The sequence below is a fragment of the Ceratotherium simum genome, chromosome 4, assembly GCF_057802395.1.
Source record: "Ceratotherium simum simum isolate JZ-2026a chromosome 4, ASM5780239v1, whole genome shotgun sequence".
In the NCBI taxonomy this organism is placed as follows: Eukaryota; Metazoa; Chordata; class Mammalia; order Perissodactyla; family Rhinocerotidae; genus Ceratotherium; species Ceratotherium simum.
Genome location: NC_141903.1, coordinates 36,158,575 through 36,179,217, shown reverse-complemented (window position 1 = coordinate 36,179,217; position 20,643 = coordinate 36,158,575). Strand labels below are relative to the sequence as shown.

Here is a 20,643-nt window from a genome sequence, read left to right as displayed (position 1 = left end):
TCCCTTCCTGCCCAAGGCATCTTCCAGGGGCCAGAGGGCCAGAGGGAGGTAAGGTTCCAAGCTGGGGGGGCAGGAGGGCAGATACCAGAGGCTAGCCCACCTTAGACCCTTGCTGGTCTTGCCCACAGACAAACACGTGTGCCATCGTGGGGACAGATCATGGAAGGAGTGACAGCCTCAAGCAGGTGGCAAAGCCCGGCAGACAGACACAGAGCAGGGGACAGAGACAAATAGGTGTTATTAACTGGCCAGCCTGATGCAGAATGAAAAGCAATGGAAATGGAAATGGGAAAAGGAAGGAAGATTAAAGTCAAATTGAAAGGGATGCCTCTCTGCACAACTCTCTGAATCAGGAGGACACTGGCTCTCCCAGGGGCCTGTCTCTTGTCTGGCCAACCCACTGGGCTGCACACAGCTCATGAGGCCCCTCCCCTCTGTGGCCTCCTAGCGATGGGCCCCAGGCAAGGGGGCATTACTGTACGCGGGGGGCACACTCTGAACCCCAGAGTACACTGCTGTTCATGAGCTTCTCTTGTCTCCCCCAAAGCAACATAGTTTATGATAGGACATCTGGATGGGGCCAGGGGAGATTTTTGGAATCATCCCTTTTCCATTTTTTGGAAAGGAAACCAAACATCCAGCACACATGGCATCAGAGGCTGCGGAGAGGGGCTGTGTGGATGGTGCTGACTGATACACAGAGGCTCCGTACCCTTTAGTTCAAATCCAAGGTGCTCTGGCAGTGCAGAAGAGAGGAGGGTCAGAGAGGGGAAGGGATGGAGGGAGAGATACAGATAGAGATGGGGAGGGGGGAGGCGGGAGAGAGAGAGAGAAACGTTGGTCAGGACTCTTCAGACACCAGCAGCCAGCCTGTGAGGTGAAAGCAGGTTAGTGGTGTCCCCTCCCGGCCTTCTGAGCCCCTTCCCTGGCCCCCAGTCCCCAAGAGCCCCTGAGAGGGGTGGAGAGAGGACATGTTAGGATCAGCAGGCAGGGCAGGTTCTTTAGAGATGAGCTGTGGGGTTAGTACCTGGTGGGGAGGCAGAGGCGCAAGAGTCAGTTGGCAAATGCCCCCAGGGAGGAAAAGTGAGTGGGGGTGGGGGTCCGAGGAGTCCCCATTCTCCCTCTCCCAGCTCCAGGGCCAGGCCTTCAGCACTTTCAAGCCCCACCTGGAGACAGTTTGCCCAGCCCCGAGCTCATTCATGGGGCTCTTTTTCCTGTTCAGAACGAGGGTGTGGTGTACCCAGACTGGCCTTTTTGTCCCTGTCCCCTGCCCCCTGCCCAGGCCTAGCTGGCCTGCGCATCCACCAGGATCCTGGGCATGGAAACAGAGTTTGTCTGGAGCAGGAGTAGGGAGAGGAGGAGGCTCCAGGTGGCAGGTCACTTCTCCACTTGACACCCCCAACAGCCTAGAGGCCTACAGGGGCTACGCCTTGAGGTCTGAGCCAGATTTCACTACTTAGAGAAGCAAACTGCAACTCAGAGAAAGAGGTGAGTGGGTTCACTTGTCAAACACCTGTCCCCCTTAAATGGTGGACCAAGTGAAGTGCTATCGTGTGGTAAATGTGCGACTGCAGGACCCTGTGAGGAAAGCCATGCCATCAAAGGGTTAGATGAAAGGCCCTGCCCAAGGGTCAGCTCTGCCACGGACCTGCTGTGCAAGCCCGAGCGTCCTCAGCCTTTCTAGCTCTCAGTCTCTTATCCGTGAAGTGGAGATCGGGCCTGGCCATGGCATCTCTAGGGGCTCGCACCTGGCCGTGATTCAGAATCATCCAGACCAACAGAATCAGGCTCTGGGGTGGGAGCCCAGAAATCTCAACAGTGCTTTTGAAAAGCTCACCTACCATTCTGATGTAGCAGCCAGCACCTGTCTGCAGGCCTGGAGTCTCAGTTTTGTCCCTAATTTGCTGTGTGGATGTGGGCAAGTCATAGTCTCTGTTTCCTCATCTGTCGAAAGTGCCTGCACACAGTGAGAGGAAGATGGGAGCAGACCTGGACAGTGTGAGGCTCAGTGTGCATGCAAAGGCCCTGGGCCGGCCAGCCCGGATCTGCTCACTCCACGGCCTTCCCACGTCACAGTAAGCTCAGCTAGATCCAGGGAGGAGGTGAAATTGTGTTCTGATGTTCTCATCTCCTGCAGAGGAAGGATAACATGGGGGACATCGCAGGAAGTCCTGTGCACTATCCATCCCTGTATCTCTCTTCTTCCTGATGGGGATTCCAGAGGGTTCTGCAGGAGAGCAAGGTGGCTCTGAACCAGGGACCAAGATGGTTCTGACTGAAAGAGCCTTGAGGAAGATCCTGGGGCTCTGACCCCCAGTTCCACGCAGAGACCACGCACCCGAAGAATGAACCCAGCCCTTCCCAACACGAGCCCTTCTGTGCATTCCTGTTAAACACAGGGATGGGAGTGATCTTGAATGTGGTTTCTCTGCAGTCTTACTCTTACTGCTCGGAGGTAGGAGTGACCATAAACACAGTGAGTCCACTCCTCTCCCAGGGCCTCCCATGGCTGGCTAGCTGGACTAAGCGGGCAGTAGAAACTTGACAAACTCAAAGGGTCCTCGGGGCAACTCTCACTGAGTAGTTAATCCTGTGGCCTCAGGGACCCTCCAGGTAGCTCAAGAGAGCTCGCATCATTTGGTTATCCAGCCATGGTCCCCTGAGAGAGAAGAGCCCAGCTTGACCACAGCACCCGGGACACTAAGAGGACTGTGGTTCATAGAGCTGGTCTGGGCCTCACTTTTGATTGTTGTTGTATTAGAAGAGGCAGCTGGGGCCCAGTGGTGCTACGACACTTTCCCAAGGTCACACAGCAAATTAGGAGGCAGAAGGGAGACTGGAGGCCAGGTCTCCAGTCTCTTGGGGCTAAGCTAGGCCATGGTTATTCCTGCCCATTAAATCTCTGGGCAGGCCTGACTGGCTATTCCTGAGGACAGTGACCATCTGGAGAAGGGAGCAGGGCTCCCAAAGCCATTTAAGAATTTTATTCTGCATCATTCCCCTGGCAACCAAGTAGAAGCAACAGTAGCTTCTGGGGCTCCTGACTGGCCTGCCCTTTGAGTCAAAGGCCAATACTGTTTTGGGTGGACCAGAGGTGGCTGGCAGGACTGGTCATGTCACTGTGGGCTTGGCCAATCACTTGGAAGGCAGCCTTGCTTCCCTCTCCCTGGGGATAGACTCTGAGGGGCCCGCGGCTATGTCTGCCCCAGCAGAGATAACAGTCTCCCACTCATCATGTTCACTGGCTGCCACTCAGCCAGGATGGAGTGGCATCACTGAGTCACAGACAGGTCCTGCTGGGCAGAAATTTGCATATTGACCAGTAACCATGGCAACCCGATGCTGGACTCTCAACAGGGCGAGGCTTACCAGACAATATGCAAAGTCTTCATCCTGGACATGTCCTATGACACCCAGTCACAGGGGTCTGGACAAGGCGGCCATGATATGGGCCCCAGAGTACATGCTCATGTGTTTGTGCGTGTGTGTGCAGGTGTGAGCATATGTGTGTGTGTGTTTGCACATGAGTGAGTATGTGCTTGTGTGTTTGTGCATGTGTCTGCAGGTATGTGTGCTTTTTTACATGGAGGGTATACAGATGCACAAGTTTTGACTCTTGGGAAGTAGAGGGGCTGTCAGTGCTTCAAAGTGCTATTGTGGCCACAGGCTCTGTTTCTGTGGCCTCTGCTTAAAAGGTAACCTGGTCTAGAGGCTCTCTGGGCAGATGGGGAAGGCCAGATACTTTGCTCAGGATGTGCTGGGAGTCAGCCTCCAAGGGACAGATGCTGGCTCTCCGCCCCCACCCTCATTCCAGCTGTAGCTGGGAGAGGTGCCACACTACACTTCAACAACAGTGGCAGGCTCTCTGCTAAGCCCTTCATACGCATCACTTCATTTCATCCTCACAGCAAACCCACAGGCATAAATGTTATTCTCCCCCATTTTACAGATGAGAAAACAAACTCAGAGAGGTTAAATAAGGCCCCAGAACTAGTCAGCTCAGCAGCTGGCATTTTTATTCAGGTCCATCTGAATCCAAAGCCTGAACACTTAAGCTAGCATTTTTTCACCACCTTTTCAATAATTATCTGATAGAGCAGTGCAAGAAGTGCTCTGGGCCAAGTGCTGGAAGAGTATAAATCCTTCAGCAATAGCAATGATCCTGATAACACTAGGCAGGAAGGCCTGGGGCTGAATTTCCAGGCTCTTTTCTGGGCTTGTGGGGCCCTGCTGACCCTCCTAGCAGATCTGAGCCGAAAGCTGAAGCAGCCCAGCTGGCAGAGACACTTGGACAGTGGCCGAGTTCCGAAGGCTCTGCTGCTCTGCTCTGATCAGGATGGGCTGGGACTCCCTGTCCAGAACAGTTCCATAAGCCAGGGAGGCTCTGGGCCTGAGGGTGAAAAGAAATATGCCCTCCTCTGTCTCTCTCCCCTGGTCCTCAGCCTCCGCCTGGCTGCTCTGCCCACTCCTAAGGCCCCTCCTGACCTACGGTCCTTCAGTGGGGCTGGATCTGACTCTGCAATTCTTCTGGAGCCTGGGCTCTGGAGAATTCCGTTGGGCCACATGCCCTGCCCTCAGGCTCTGCTCTTATCCCCACGGCCTTCCTCCCTGGCCTCCAACTGAAGGGGCTGGGGGAGAGCGCTGCCTCCCACACTCTATTAAGATAGTTGACCACATGGGCCGAGCAGCCCCCACCTCCCTGGGGCCTCTACTTTCATTTCCAAGTCTTGGCTTCCAGGCTTCTGGGGGGACGGGAAGGAGAGGGGTGGCAATTTCTAGGATTTTGTGCTGTGGCCTGGGGAGGACTGGGAAGGCTCATTTCTCCACCCTGAGACCCAAACCCCCAAACTCCTTTGCTCCAAGGGCTACCTAAATGGCCCCCTGGCTCCCGCTCTCGGCCTCTTCTGGAGTTCCACTTCTTCATGCCCAGGCACCATCACTCCGGTTCCTAACTCCTCCTGGGACCCTGTCCTCCCTGGAGAGAAGGAGGTGGGGGTGGGCTGAGCAGGGGCCTAGTGTGCTCTGGAGGATGGGTGACAGGGTCCTGCCTTGCAGGCCAACAGACCACTGGGCCCCATGGCCTTCCCGTGGCTTTTTGTTTTCATCCACCTCCACCTGGTGGCTCTTAAAGGAAAAGCTCCCAGCCCAAATAAACACGCCACAATTATGGCCTCATCCTTCGGCTGCAGGGCTCACATTTTTTTCAGCAAATTGTGCAAATCAGAAAGCTCCAATCTCAGAAGTGGAAGAAAGGAAGGGAATGAAGTCCTGGATGTGGACTGAGACCAGAGAGAGCCTAGAGAGAGTTACTAATCATCCCTGAGTCTTCATTCCCTCTATCTTTTAGCATCTGCAGCCACCTTGCCCACCCCCACCATCCTGTAGCCACGTAAATGTCTCCAGTCTCTAGCCTGCATAGAAACCATTGCCCTGGGGCCTGTTCTCCCTCAATCCCCCTTCCCCACTCTCCCCCATCACCCAAAACCAAAACAAAACAAACTCTGGCCAGACTGAAGACAGACTTTCCAAGAACTTGTTTCTCTCTCTCAAACACACCAGCACACATGTGTACATACTCACTGCCCAGCCCCATCAGCAGCCTGACATCCTCAGACAGGCCTTCAGAGGCCAGGGAGGGCTCTGCAAATGCTTTTTCCCCTTCTGGCCAGGCTGCCTGACCCCAGAAGTGGTGAAGAGGCCTGAGTGGGGCTCGTCTGGCTGCAAAGAGAATTCAGTGTTCCTGCGTCCAGGCAGCACAGTGACGTTTGAGGTGGGGGCGGCAGGGAGCGTATTGGTCTCCTCTGCACAGGCTTCTGGTGAGCACTGAGGACTGGGAGGAGCCCAGGACACCCCCTGCATGCCCCCTAGTTTCTCTAAGCAAGGCCCCATCCCTCCCGCAGGGGGAGACTGTCAGTCACCAGGGAAGAGAAGAAATAGAAGAAAGAGACATACTGGAGAAGTTGACCATTGCGAACTGCTGACACCTGTCCCCGGTGTATCCCACAGGACACCTACCAAAAGAAAGAAAACCAGAAAGAGAGAGCCAGGATAGCAAGACGCAGGCATCGCCACACCCCGGCACGGGCTCCTGCCAATGCCAGCTGGGCTCCTGGCCACCGTTACCATTTGTACTGGCCTTGCCTCTCGCCCCTTACCTGCAGCCCTGAACTTTAAACCCAAGGATTAGGCCAAAAATGAAAAACAAAGCAAAACAAAACAAAACAAAAGAACTAACAAACCAAAATACAAAAAAGAAAAGAGAAACAAAACAAAACAGCCAAAGATCAAAACAACCAACACCCCTGGTCCTATGCCCTACATTGGGGGGACTGCACCCGGAAGCTTTCTAAGGAGCGGGGACTCGTGTTTGTATCTTCAAACATACTTTGCTTAGGATCTGGCATGTACAATCGCAAAGGCAGTTTCTCCAAACATCTCTGTCCGAAGAATCCGTTTGGACATCTGGAGAAGGAAAAGGGGAAAAATCACAGAACAAACTGGCATCATCCGCGAGGCTCAGGTTAGAAATCAAAGTGCACAGTGATGAGTGAGAAAACCGAGTTGGGCACTGGGGCACACTTGTCCTGAAGGGGCTGCAGTCGGGGCTGGGGGTGGGCTCGGAATCTCCCTCAAAATCCCTCTAACAGATGTGGCTCCGTGGGTGGTGGGGGCGGCCATGGGGTGGGGAGGAGGATGACTTGGGGAAGCAGGGTGGGGGAATTGAGAACTTACTGCCTAATTGTCCTAATGGTTGTTGAGACTTCCCTTCTGACCTGCCTGGGGCCCCATGAAGCCCGAACTGTAGCCCCTTGGTGCCAGGCAGTGTGCAGGGAGCCTTCCGGAATCCCGAGTTCCGGGGAGCCACTCCTTCTGGGCCTCACCAAAGGCTTCTCTCCAGGGCCCTGGGCAGGTTTTCTCATCCATGAAACAGCCCCCAGAAAACTCAAAGGAAAACTCTGGAATGCTGTTCCCAGACTGTGTGCCCATGACAAAAGGGACCTTTGAGATGTCTCATCTGTTCTCTCAAAGAGGGTTCTGTGGCCAAATAAATTTAGGAAATCCATTCCCAGGCTTCCTTGTAGAGTTGCAGTATGTGCTGGCATATGAAAGGCTATGAAAAGTTTTGTAGGAGGAAAGAGCTGAACTTTCTAGTATATCCCAAATTTATTTGACCATGGAAGTTGTTTTTTGAGGAACCCTTGTGAATATAGTTTGGGGAAGGCTGCCCTAGAGCAATATACATGGGAAAAGCTTAGTGGGGAACAGGTGAGGCTGGAGGAGCCAGAATCACCAGCATCCCAAAGCTGGCGTGCCAAGGCCAGGTGCAGGGCATGTGGCCTCAGGTGCCAAGAACCACAATGGGGGCTACAGCAGGCTCCCTGGGACCCCTGCAGCCTATTCCACATCAGGGGCCTACTGGCTGCCTGGGACACCTGCCCTTTCCCTATGACCTGCTCCTCTCTCACTGCCTGGCTCTGGTGGGAGCTCACTCTCCCATGTGGCCTCCTCTAGAGCTGCAAACTACCACCCCTTTCCATCTCCCTGACCTTGTCCTTACCCCCAAGGTGCACTTCCTTCTGCTCTCTGGATGCCACTCTGCCCTCAAGTGAGTCCCTGTCTTGAAGATTTCTGGGAGACATGCCCAGCCCTACACTCTTTTCTGAACCCCGGCAGAGCCAAATACCTAAGGGAAGCTTACTGACAGGGCCAGACTGACCCTTCTACCCCCTTACTCAAAGATGGGTCTATGCTGCCTCTGCCTCTTCTTCCTTTGGAAATTAGGTAAGCCCATCACCAGTGTGCCCTGAATAAAAAAAAAGGTCATTGTTCACCATTAATCAGTAAACTTCCTCAGAGGTGAGTGTACTCTGCCTCTGAGCATTCTAGTGCATACCAATCATCAATAGCCACCTGAGCTTATAGGGAGTCATGGCCATTGGCTGTGACAGACACTCACGAAAACCCTGGGGCCCCTAATCTAGCCTGGAGGATTGGGAGTGGCTGGCAAGCAGACAGCCAGAGTTTCTCTTGGCCTTGAGGGCATCTCCCTCAGGGGAGGTGGGAGGCTGGTCCTGCAGTGGTGGCTGTGTGTGCAGGTAGGCCTGGCCAGCAGGCAGTGGTGGAGGGCTGGGAAGTGTGTCTGGAGAAGGTGGGGGGGCTACAAATGAAGGTGATGCATGCTCATCCCGTTGAACAGGGTGGCTTGGAGGAGGAGGCTACCACCTTGTCAATGCATCCTTCTCTGATCCCTGGCCTTCGTCCCCAATCATCCCAGCCCAGGAAAACGGAGGTAGCGGCTAAGGCTTCCCAACCAGCTCCAGTCAGGCTCAGCTCTTCTTCCTCAGCTCTCGGAAACTAATGTCCACTTGGGATGGGGAGTAGAGGGGGAGAAGTGAATTTACGAGAAGCAGCACTTTTAAGGGTGAAGGAAAAAGACCCAGGAAGTTGCCAAAATCACTCTTGGAATCCACAAAGGAACCAGAAAGAGATAGGTTTGACTGTGTCCAATGTCTGAGATTAGCCCGGCTCTTGGAGACAGGGAAAACCTCTGTGTGTGTGTGTGTGTGTGTGTGTGTGTGTGTGTGTGTGTCTGTGTGTGTTGGAGAGAGAATGGAGGAGTGCAGGGGCAGGAGGGGACAAAGGGGAGACTTGTTCCCACTGCTGACAGTTAGGGATGCTGTCCCACAGCTCTAGGAGACAGATGATAACTAAGCACACCCCTGCAACCCTAATCCCACACCCAGCCTGGACTACTCCGACAGTATCCTCATATCTTTCATGGCCACTGAACTGCACAACTCCAGGTGGCCCTGTGGACACGGTTTATAACACGAACATGTCCCCTGGAGTTGTGCAATATCATCCTAACCTTCCTGCCCTGAGTAAGTGTGGTCCCCACTGGCTGAACAAAAGAAAAGGCAGTGGGGGATGGGCATAGTGTGGGGGTGGGAAGACTGAAACCCCATGCTGTTCTTGGGGCACTGGCTCCTTCCAGGGGGCTCCTGGACAGTCCTGTTCTTGCCTTAGTCCTGCTTGTTGAGGATGAGCCACGTCCAGGAGGCTGGGGCTTCCCTAGAGAAGGCTCTGTGGGTGGGCCTACAGCCTGTCTACCCTGCACCCTGGACCAGGAAATAGGGTGCAGGCTACATTAGCCTATCAACCAGAAGGGGGTCTGAACTCAGCATGGGTGGCTGGCTGTTAGTGGGTGGGTTCCCACTCAAACAGGGATTGACCCTCTGAGTTTTAGGGGCACAGGGGACAGATGAGAAGGAGCGGCAGGTAACAGCCTTCCCAGCCCTTCCCCCCAAGTCATCAGCTGTGACTACGGGAAGGTCTGTGCCCAGGGCTGGAGAAGAGCAGGGGTGAGAGAGGGGCAGAGAGGAGAGCCCACGGGCTGCATCTGGGGTGACAGAGAGGTTGGGACTCTGCCTCCCTGTTTTCCCACCCCACCTCCTGGGCCTCAGTTTCTCCTTTTGGTAGCCTGGGGATAATGCCATGTGTGCTGCCCTCACCCAGAGGAGGGGGAGGATGAAGGATGAGGGTGTGCCCCAGGCACTGGAGAGAGTGAAGGGTCTCTGGTCTCATGAGGGGTCGGGTGGAGATGTGGAGAGGATGGGCAGGCAGATGGGTATGGGATGGGGGAGTCAGCTGAACATGGGTGGGGCAGGGGGAGCAGAAGGGATGGGGGGATGAGCTGATGGGAAAGGGAGGCATGCTACTGGTATGTGCACAGGGCTGGAAAGAGAGTCTTGTTCTGTCATCATCCCCTGAACCAGTCCCCAAGAGTCACGCACCAACCGTGCTCTACAAAAACACCGAGAGAAGAGGAGAAAGCAGCAGGAGGAAGTGCAGAGGCCCCCGTCTGGCCCAGACAGGACACGGTCACCTCGATTTGGACTCCCATTTTCAAATCCCCCTAAATTTTCTTTTTTAGAACGAAATTCAGTATCAGTGACACTGTTTCTTTTGGCTCTGAATTCCAGAAAAACAGGAGGGATGGAGTGTGCCTGCTTTCCAACACTCTCTGCAGGGCTCTGAACCAATACACAACAACAAGTGTCAGAAAACCAGGAAGGAAAACTGATTTTTATAGAAACTGGAATGAAACTGATCAGTCTAGTTTCATTATCCAAGCTAAGCGGAAATGCAAAAAAATCAAAATAAAAAGTAAACAAACAGCACAAATGGTAAGACGTGAGTTCCGTTTCCTAAGTTCTTTGCTTTTTATTCCATTCAGGTGTCATCAGGAACCCCAAGAGGCCTGCCCCCCTTCCCTCCCGGCTTACCCACCCCCAGAATGGCCTCAGGGTTCTGCCCTGCCCCCCTCCCCCTGCCCTTCTCCAGCACAGCTCTGAGGACCTGCCCTCCTGACCACAATCCCCACCAGGGACGCCCCTCTCCCCTGAGGGCTCACAGAGTCAGGGAAGGTGGTTCCAGGAGCCCTGGCTGGGGCTGACCCAGGGTAGTCCTAAGCTCCTGAGATAGGGAGGTGGCAGTTCTGGGTACCATGTCCAAGTTCTAAGCAGTGAACCCGGTTGCCGTGGTGGGGAGGGGAAACAGGACACCATCTTCACAATGGCTCAGGCTCCTTCCCTCTGCTCCTCTCAGATTTAGCTGGGTGGGACCCAGAGGGTCCTAGGGGTACAGCCTTGCGGGCAGGGCCCTCTGGGAGCCCATATAGCTCATCACTCCCCTTCCACACTACACTCGAGCACTGGAGCCTGGGCTCCATGGCCCTCCTCAGCCCTGGCACCTGCCCTGGGTTGCTGAAACCATCCCTGCCTGGAGCTGGGGCTGATTTCAGCGACAATGCTGGATCCCTTCAAGGTTCTGGGGTCCAAGGCGCTAGGGAGGAGGAGAGGCCTGGTGTGTGTGTGTGTCGGGGGGCACAAAAAGAAGGGAGTGCAGGGCTGGGCGGTCTCTGTGAGGGATTCCAGAACCCTTTTGAGTTTCCATAGATCTATTCCAAAGAGCTCAGAGCATTTTCAAGGCTAGAATGTTCCTCAGGGTCTGTAGCACTAATGTCGCTGCCTCCTAGAGGCAGAATGAAGGAAAGGATGAGGGGCTGAGTCCAGGCTGAGAACTTCCCTTGGGCCCTGCTGTTGCTGCTGGGACTGTCCCTCAAGATTCAGGATGGGGAAGCCAGGAAGGCGATGGCGGCACGTGGAGGGTGGGGCTGGGGAGGAAGCCAGCACAGGAGGCCAGCTGGGGCACGAGGCACAGATCTGCCTGGCAGTTCAGGCCCAGCTAGCCCAGCGCTGAGGGGAGAGTGTGAAGGAGGCACAGCCCAGCCCCTCGTTATCACATTGTGAAGCGGGGAGGGTGTCTTTAAAAGTCCCAGCCAAGGCTGTAGTCAGGAGGGAGAGCAGGAGAGCTGAGGAGTGCTGAAGCTGACCTTGTCTGTGGGGAGGGCAAACGCTTCTCTCTGAATCTCCATCAATACTCTAGTAGCCTTGGCCCAGATGCCATGGGAATGGGGCAGCTTTGGCACCTTGCCAGAGCCCTAGGCTTGGGCTGCTTTGAAAACCCCAAGTTGTTAACTAGCCCCCACCTCCCACTCCTCCTCAGGATCCGGCCAGAACCTGTGCTACCCTCACCACGCTCCTCCCACCTCCTTGTTCACCCATCAGGGAATCTGTCAGGGGGCACTGTGGGCCCAGCTGCCCAGAAGATCTGGCTGGGCCTGAACAAGCCCTCCCTGATTACTAGGCTCCTGCCTGCCCTGTTTGCTAAGGGGAGCGGGTGGTCCTAAGCTCCTGGGAGGTCCTGCTGCGGCAGCCCTGCCTGGCTGGAGAGCAGGCTCTGGCCCTTGGGGAGGCAGAGAAGCCCCAACTTGAGCTTCTCCTCAACCCTGACCTTCCCCATTGGGCCACAGCCAGAGTGGCATCCTTGCTGGTGTCCCTTCACCCCAGAGGGAGGGGCTAGGGGCTGAAGGGGCACAGGCAGCAGTCAGGGCATATCTGGACCCTGGGGTCTTGCCGGTCAGGAAGAGCAGCCAGGTCCTGAGGCGAGCACTAGGGGCAGAGCCCTCTTCTCCTCTCAAGACTACAAGAGCAGACCCTCAGCTACCAAGGGCTCTGGGACCTGTGCGCTGCCTGACCTGCCAGGCTCCTCACTGCTGGGGAAGACACACCCTGGGAAATGTTCATCAGAACAGTTTGGAGAGTTGCTGAGAGATGGGGAGGGGAAAAGAGGGAGAAAGAGAGAGAGAGAGAGAGAGAAAGAGAGAGAGAAAACACCCAGTGCCCAGTGACTGGGCATTGACTGGCATCCTCGTCTCCCTAAAAGGTGTTGGTAAAGGGTGGACATCGGGAGATGGGGTGGGGCCTGGAAAACTAAGACTGCAGAAGCCTTGAGCCCTTCAGAGCTTACATCTCCCTAAGTTCCAGGAAAGGGCTAGGAAGTGGTACAAACCTCCCTGTCTATACCCCTTGGGGACTCCCTGTCAGTGGCTTGAAGCCCAATTTTCCTAGAGCCTTCCACTTCTGCCCCAGCCTCTCTCACCCTACTCTTGTCCCCATGCCCGCCCCCACTGGCCACTTACTTGCAGGAGAGCTGGTTGATGCCCTCGATGTAGTAGCAGACGCCTCCATTGACACAATAGGACTTGGCTGTCTCGTTGCACTTCCGGGCATGCCCCGACCAGGAGGACAGAGTGGTGCTCACTGGAGGTATGAGAGACACGTGCCAGTGACCCACTGAGACCACCTCTGGGCCTCAGGAATCATCTCCTTCATGGCCCTTCATGGCCCATCTCAAAGCTGGAAGATCAGAGACTGCAGAAATGGCTGGGGTGGGAAGGTCTGGTGGTCCCCCCCCAGTCACCAACCAGGCAAAGGGGACGCCACTGTGAGCTCTGACCATCTGCCTGGCACCATCCGGCACCCGTGCTCTGGGCAAACCTCCAAAGACCAGGAAGATTTTCTTTTTTTGGAGGTGGTGTGAGGCTAGCAGAAACTGCTCCCTCTACTGGAATAAGGGCCCTCTGTTCCTTCCCTGCCTGCCTTTCTGGGGGTTCCACTGCAGAGGGATGAGACAGCACTGTCTTATGTGGGGAACAAAGTCACGGGGGTGCAGAGAGGAGACAGCTACATCGTCTGCATTGCTCGGGCTCTCATGGTGGACCAGGGGGTGGCTGGAAGGGAGCTGGGCTTTGAGGGGAATGGCACCTTTCGGACACTGCCATTTTCTAACATCTAGGGAGATGTGGGGAGACCCTTAGCTTCAGTCTCTTCCCCTTTTGTCCCAGGGAGGGACATGCCTCTCAAGAATGTGACAAAGGCCACTATGTCCATCTCCATAAGCATCCAGGGTCTTCTTCATGTTCGCCCTCGCCAGGCAGCCCCATCTTCCCACACCTGGTCAGCTGCTGTCGCTGGAGGGAGCCTCCAGGCCTTGGACAGCCCAAGCTACAAATCCCAGGCTTCAGGTTGCTGGGGGGGAGATGGGCTGCGGACAGCCGCGATGTGAAAACCAGGTGAGGGCAACACAGGGCTTTAAGGCTGCTCACCCAGACTGCACATCTGATTGATCAGATTCATTTGATAAATGAAAATAACTAAAGCCCTCCTCCCCCAGGGGATGGCATACAGAAAGCTGGTTTCAAATGAGAATTCTTGCCCCAAATGTCAGTTTGCACCTGTAAGCTAACCTCTGAGGCTGGTATCCAGATTGGGCAGCCAGAAACGAGTTCTGCTCTCCCCTCAGCCTCTGGGGCTTTGGGGCCTCTCACCCCCATCCAGCAGCGGCCTCCTGACTGAGGTAGCCCATCCTACCTTGGCAGGTCCTGTCTCCTCAGGGGTTCTGAGTCTCTACCACCCCCTGCAGTCATGGGGCGTGAGAGGAGGAGGAGGAGGGCAGGCACTTGGCGCCCTCAGTGTTTAGACATGTGGGGAGACAGATGGAGCGCGGGGACTGGGAGTGTATACACAGCTCTGCCTCTGTATATGTCTGAGCAGCTCGCTGATAAAACCCAGCGGGCAGGGCCAGCTCCCACCTTCCGCTCCACATCATGCCTGCTGCTGATCTGGCATCCTTGAGCCCCACCCCTGCTGAGATCTCCCGTCTACGCTCCACCCCACACCCAGCTGGGACCCACATGCTGGCTGGGAGAGGAGGCCTCCCGCTGGTCTCTGCTCCACTTCTGGGTCAGTGAGACCCAGGGAACTAAGAAAGGGACAGAGAAGAGAAATAGCTGAGGTGACCACGCCTGCGAGTTGTAAAATCCCATTCTGGGATGACCCTAGAAGTTGTCCTGCCCCTCGGTTACATTGCCAAGGAGGAGTGAGGAAAGGGAGCAGTGAAGTGCCTGTCCAGAGTCACAATGTGTGTTGTGACAAGGGCTCAGGGCTCCTTGTGCCTGGTTGAGCATTCTTGCCAGCCACCCGGTCCCTCGTGGAAGAACGTGTCAACACCAAGGCTTGACATAAGCAGATGAATGCAAGCACGATGTGGACCACAGGCCTGAGTCCTCTCATGGGCCTTGGCTAAGCCAGAGAAATCTTGGCTTGGACCTGCAGGCCCAGCTTGGCTCCCACTGTAGTCACAGGTGGCAGAGCCTTCCCATTGCTGCGCTGGGTGAGCAGTGGACAGCAGCAAGGATGGTGGCAGAGACCAGAGCTGCACAGTTGGGCCTGTCCACATGCATGTCTGTGCTCACTGAGGCCTTGGGAGGCAGAGGACAACTCCAGAAGGAAGACGGGGCCCCAGCTGGGATGCACTGGCCTGGGCTGCCAGAACCACGTCATCATTGGGACAAGGCTGGGGCCCCCGGAAGGCAAAAAGGGAGGGCAATGAGGGAGCCAGTCACAGAGGGTGGGTGGAGGGGAAGTGACCAAAGGCCTTTCCACCTCAGAAAGAAGTACACTGAGGCCACCCCTCTGTGACAGCAGGGCCTTCCCAAGTCACTGCAGACCAACTCTGCTGGTGGTGAAGGCCCATGCTAGGAAGATTTCCACACTGAAGATGTACATTCATGCTGTTCCAGCACATGTGGACTCCCAAGGCAACACGTCTACACTCCTTTGTCAGTGTAGCCATATTCACTGTGTTCTCCCGTGTGGGGAAGTGAAGATGACATATGGACTCCAAGTTGGAGAGTCTGGCTGCTCCCTTGACACTTCCACTGGGATGACTCTGAGCCACCCCAAACTCAGCTCCCCATCATCTGCTCCAGCCACTTGCTTCTCCAGTCTTGCCCATCTCAGTGACTGAATGGCACAAACAAAGACCTAGAGGCATCTTTGATTTCTCATCCTCCTTTGTTGCGCCCAGCCATCCATCACTGAGGGCTGCCTTTCTCCCTCCTCATGAGGCTCCATCCATGTCTCACCACCCCTCCCCAGCCCAGGCAGCCATGGTCTCTTTCTCGGATGACCACAGTAGCCTCCTCACTGGTCTTTCTACCGCCCTCTGCCTTCATCTCTAACCTTCTTACTTCGCAGCTGCCCAAGTGGTCTTTAAAATATATAAATTGATCAATCACTTCCATTATCAAAACCTTCCAATGGTTTCCATTTGCACTCAGAATAAAGTCCCCCGACTCTTCCCCACGTCTAATCTGGGCCTCACCACCTCTCCCGCTTCACGTCCCATCCCTCTCTTGCAGCATGTTGAGACTACACCAGCTTAGTCCAGCTCCTCTAACAAGCCCAGGACTTTCAAGCCCAGTGACCTCCTGCCCAGGACTTTCAAAATATCAGTATCTCAGGGAGGCTGCTCAGGCTCCTCCCCTACTCTTTCTCTTAGCTTCTTATACTTATACTTATACTTATTCTAACATAATTAAATGACTAGTGCAATTACCAGCTGTTTAAAGCTTAGCCCCTCCACTAGAACGTAAGGTCCATTTGGGCAGTGGCCATCTCTGTCTCGTTCACCACTGAACCCCAATGTCTAGCAAAGCGCTTGACACACAATAGGTACTTAACAAATATTTATAAATATTTCTAATGAGCAAATGAACATCTGATTCTTTTTACCACCATCCCAGGGGCCGGGCTGGTCTCCTTGGCTGATGATAACTTTTCTGTAGATTAAAGCATTATCTCCTATTAAATGCAAACATTCCTGGGAGGTCATTAGGGAAATGAAAATCAAATCCACAGTGAGATACCACTTCACACCTACTAGGGTGGTTATACTAAAAAAGATGGATAATAACAAATGGTGGTGAAGATGTAGAGAAACTGGAACCCTTGTACATTGCTGGTGGGAATGTAAAATGGTGCAGCCACTTTGGAACACAGTCTGGTAGTTCCTCAAAAAATTAAATATAGAGTTACCATATGACCCAGCAATTCCACTCATAGGTATATACAGAACTGAGAACATATGCCACACAAAAACTTGTACATGAATGTTCATATCAGCATTATTCATAATAGCCAAAAAGTGGAAACAACCTGAATGACACAACCACCCAAATTGATGAATGGATAAACAAAATGTGGTATATCCATATAATGGAATATTATTGAGCCATGAAAAGGAATGAAATTATGACACATGCTACAACATGGATGAACTTTGAAAACATATGTTAAGTGGGAGAAGCCAGTCGTGAAAGACTACATATAGTATGATTATATTTATATGAAATGTCCAGAATAGGTAAATCCATAGAGGCAGAAAGTAGATTAGTGGTTGCCAGGGGCTAGGGGGAGGGAGAAATGGGGAGGGACTGCTGATGGGTATGGGAGTTCTTTTTGAGGTAATGAAAATGTTTTGGAATTAGTGGTGATTGTTTATACAACTTTGTGAATATACTAAAAACCACCGAATCATATACTTTAAAAAGGGTGAATTTTATGATGTGTTTTAAATTATAACTAAAAAAATTTGATTTAAAAAATGCCTGGGAGGGGTAATCCCAGAAAGCCTTTATCAGCCATTAGTGTCTTGGTGTGAGTGGGTTTATCAGGCCCTGAGAGTGAGAATGGGCCAGGTGGTGTGCTGGGGCTGAAGAGACTGACTCCCTGCTGCCAGCTACTGCCACAGCTTTCCCCGCTTGCTCATGGAGAAAACCTCTCTTTATCTTTCAAGGCCCAGATCAAGTGTCTCTTCATCCATCAAGGCTCCCCTCCCACCTGTCCGGCATGTCCCCTTTCCCTTCGGTAAAGTTGCCCATCCTTCCTCTTCAGTGTGTTAAAACAGGCAGATGCTGAGTTCAGTTTTTAGCTTCCTGTTGTTTGAGAAACTTTGTTGGGAGCCAAGACTGTGACTCCCCAGAGCTCAGAACAGGGTCTTGCTGAGTAAGGCCTTGCTGGATGCATGAGAGAGAGTGCATGTGTGTGTGCATGTGTGTGTGTGCATGCGTGTGTGTGTATGTGATTAAAGCTGGCCTTTTGAGGTCCCCAGGTAAGAGACAGGCCCAGAAGTCCTCTCCAGGGCCTCCATGGTCCTGTGACACCCCAGGTCAAATCTGCCTGCCCTCTGGGGTAAAGCCACGCCCAGCCTGACATCCTGGGACTGGTACAGCCACACCGGGACATTCTCAAGTACTCTTTCACCTGGGGATGAGGCAGCTGGTTTCTCTAACTCAGAAGTGGGTTGGACCAAGCTGATTGTTTTGGTAAAAGCGCTAAAACCTTCTTGCTGACTCCTCCTGCTCCCAGCCAACTCAGGAAAGCAGTCTCTTGTGACCTGGCAGGGCTGAGACTGCAAGAAGGGTCTGCTCTGATCTGAGGAAGGACTATTGGGCTCCACTGGAACAGAGCTACAGTAGGCAGCCAAGAGCCACAGTGATGCCCCTGGAGCAGCCACTGTTCCTTGCCAGCCCTCCCATGCCCTCTTCTGGCTGCCCCACCCCTGTAACCCTGACTTCCCTGGGGCCCGGGCAGGCAAATCTTGGAATGAGTCAGATGGGGGCAGGCACAGCCGCCCGCTACCCACCCTCCACCCCCTCCCCAGGGTGTGGTTGCTGCAGGTCTTCTGGGTTCCACAGGTAAACAAGGAGCCTGGGCATCTCTGCTGGGAAAATGGTCCCAGTAGGGGCCTCCTGGTCCCCTGCAGTGGCCCTGTTCACCTCCCCACATCAAGGGTAGGCTCTTGCCTGCCACGGACTGAACAGGGCATCTGAAGAGGTGCCTACTGTCTGTATGTCTGGTGGTGGTGGTGGCTGGGTGCTCAGGATGCTAGCCTCAAAGTCAAACTCAGAATCCTGGAATTTTAGGGGGAAGGGGCTTAGAGATCATCTAGCTCAGCCCTAGGGGAAAACAGAAGACTAGGGAGGTGGAGTAACACACCCAGGGTTGCATGACAGAGCTGGGATGAGACCAAAGTTCTGGACTCTTTCCACTGCCTTGTCCTGCTGCTCTCCTGCCAGGCTGGAGGGACAGGAGGCAAGGAGCCCTGTGGGAAGCCCTCAGGGCCCAGCTCAAAGCTCCACTGTCTGGTTCCCTAACTGATCAGAACATGGGCTGCTGAGGGCTGACAGGAGTCCACGTGTGGGGTGTGGCTGCAGCTTATCCGAGGGGTCTCATAACCGCCCCCAGCCTCAGGCCCCAAGCCCTGTGCAGGAGATAGGGTACTACTATGATTTCTGCATGGTGGCCCTTCCCTCTTCCTCTGCTAACAGCACCCCTCTAGGAAGGGCCCCTCGTGCAGTTCTGGCAGGGCCAACACTCACAATCCTCTGCCTCTCAATACCCCCTCTGCACACACACAAAGGCCTGGCAAGGATGGCACCCCATCCCCCTGAGCACAGTGACCAGGCCGAGCGGGGCACGTGGCCTAAGCAGGGTCAATTGGAATCCATCCTTGTGACTGTATGAATGGACACAGAGACAAAGCTTTCTCTTTTCTTGGGGTGGTGGGCTGGGATGACCTAAACCCAATCCATTCCCCAAACACGGGAGAAGCCCACTTTACAGCAGGAGAGAATGAGGCCCACACACAATGGGAGAGAGTATCCTGACCATACTCTGATTTCTTGGACTCTCTCATGTCTAGGGCTGGTTCTACCTCTGGACTTCTCAGTTTTATAAACCAAGAAATAGATTCCTTAAGGTAGTCTTAAGTTGGGTTTTTGTCAGTTCTAACTAGTAAGTCTTGAATAACAAGCCAGGAAACCTCAAAGCCAAAGTGGATCTGAGAATGTCTGCTCACTATGGCTGGAGGCAGCAGGTGCTGGCCCCCTGGCATGGTCCATTTTCCCAGGCTTGGGACAGCTTGGGAGGAGCAGGGGGGCCCAGGTACCCCCACTGCAACCATGCTCAGGGATGGGGATGAGGGAGCCAGTAAAGGCCGTGGAGCGGGTTCTAAGTCCTTTTATTTACCAGGTGCCTACTATGAGCCAGGCACTGTGCTAGGCCCTGAGGCCAGACTGGTAAACAGGCTAGACATAGCCCCATGGAGCTCATGGTCTCAGTGTTCGCCAACTACTCTTACACTGTATAGCTCTATCATTTGGCTTTGGGTAGAATAGTTAACCTCTCTGAGCTTTAGTCTCATAACTTATAAACTACACCACAGGCTTGAGTAAGGGCTCAGGAGATAATGTGGAGCCTGGCACAGAGCACGCTCTCAGTAAATAGTAGCTATTATTGTAACTCCTGGGGAGAAGGCGTCATCACTGCTCTCCCTACTCCTGGGCTCACCACTCCACTGGGGAGGTCACACCCGCAGAGAAAGCTGAGCAACAATATGAGAGCTGAAGAGTGACCTCACAGAATTCAAGAGATACACAAAACCATGGTTGGCCAAGAAGTGGCCCAGGAGTGGGGCCCAAGCTGGGAGTGATGCTGCCCTGGGTAGGAGGGAGGAAGGCTGCCTGGGAGAGATGGCACGGGAGGAAGAATAAGAATGGGATGGACAGGGCTGGCTGTAGTTAGGGTTGGAAAGATCGTCTGGGCCAGACTGGTGAGAGCTGGGCTGTGGGCTGAGCTTGTCCTGTGGCTCTGTGGGTGGGGGCATGACAGGATGAAAGTGTCTTAATAGGCCCTTACTCTGGTTCAGGTGAGTAGGGATGAAACCTGGGCCAGGGTTGCCCCTGAGGTGGGGCTAGAATGGAAGAGCCAGGTGTGAGAAAGACCCAGAAAGCAGACTGACCAGGACTTAGAGACTCAAGACCTGTTAGATACAGTGGCAAGGGAGACAGAGAAGCCCAAGAGGCTGGGAGAACAGGGGCATCCCTCACAATACAGGACAGACAGGGTCCGAGCCAGCTTTTCCTCTGAGGGTCCTAGGGCAGCCAATGTTCCAAGTTCTCTTTACACAGTGCTAGGTTTAGGGAGTACTGGAAGGCTGTCTGGTGGAAACAGGGGTGGGCCAAGATGGATACAGGATTAGACTCTGTGAGAGGGGCAGGACTGGAAGTGAACCCCAGTAACTGGGTGGCCAAATGGTATGCTCAGTCTGTGGGTGTCGGGAGGAGGAAAGAGATCTGTGGGATTTGGAGTACTCCAGCTAGAGTGTAGGGGGTGTGGCCTGAGGACAGGCAGCTTTGGCAACTTTCCAGTCAAGGGAAGCAACCAGGCCTCAGGAGGGCAGGGCAGCAGGGAGGCGGTCGCCAGGCTGAAGCTGGAGCCGCCACTGTGGAGAGGGGAAGCTAAGGTGCTGTGAGCTCCCGACCTTGCAAGTCTTCAAGGGAGAGGATGACCTGAGGGGAGGGGCCTGCCATCCCTGAACAGAGGCTGCCCTCAG

The 20,643-nt window shown here is 54.2% G+C and overlaps 1 protein-coding gene across 1 annotated transcript in view; it reads right to left on the bottom strand.

The window, feature by feature from the left end:
- Positions 1-20,643, bottom strand: part of NRG2 (neuregulin 2) — a 183,677-nt gene that overhangs the window by 10,826 nt on the left and 152,208 nt on the right. The window contains exons 4-5 of the mRNA XM_087430297.1: positions 12,545-12,665; positions 6,386-6,462 (exon numbers count right to left, since the gene is read on the bottom strand). Coding sequence (XP_087286423.1) covers positions 6,386-6,462; positions 12,545-12,665 — 198 coding nt within the window. The remainder of the gene's footprint in view (positions 1-6,385; positions 6,463-12,544; positions 12,666-20,643) is intronic.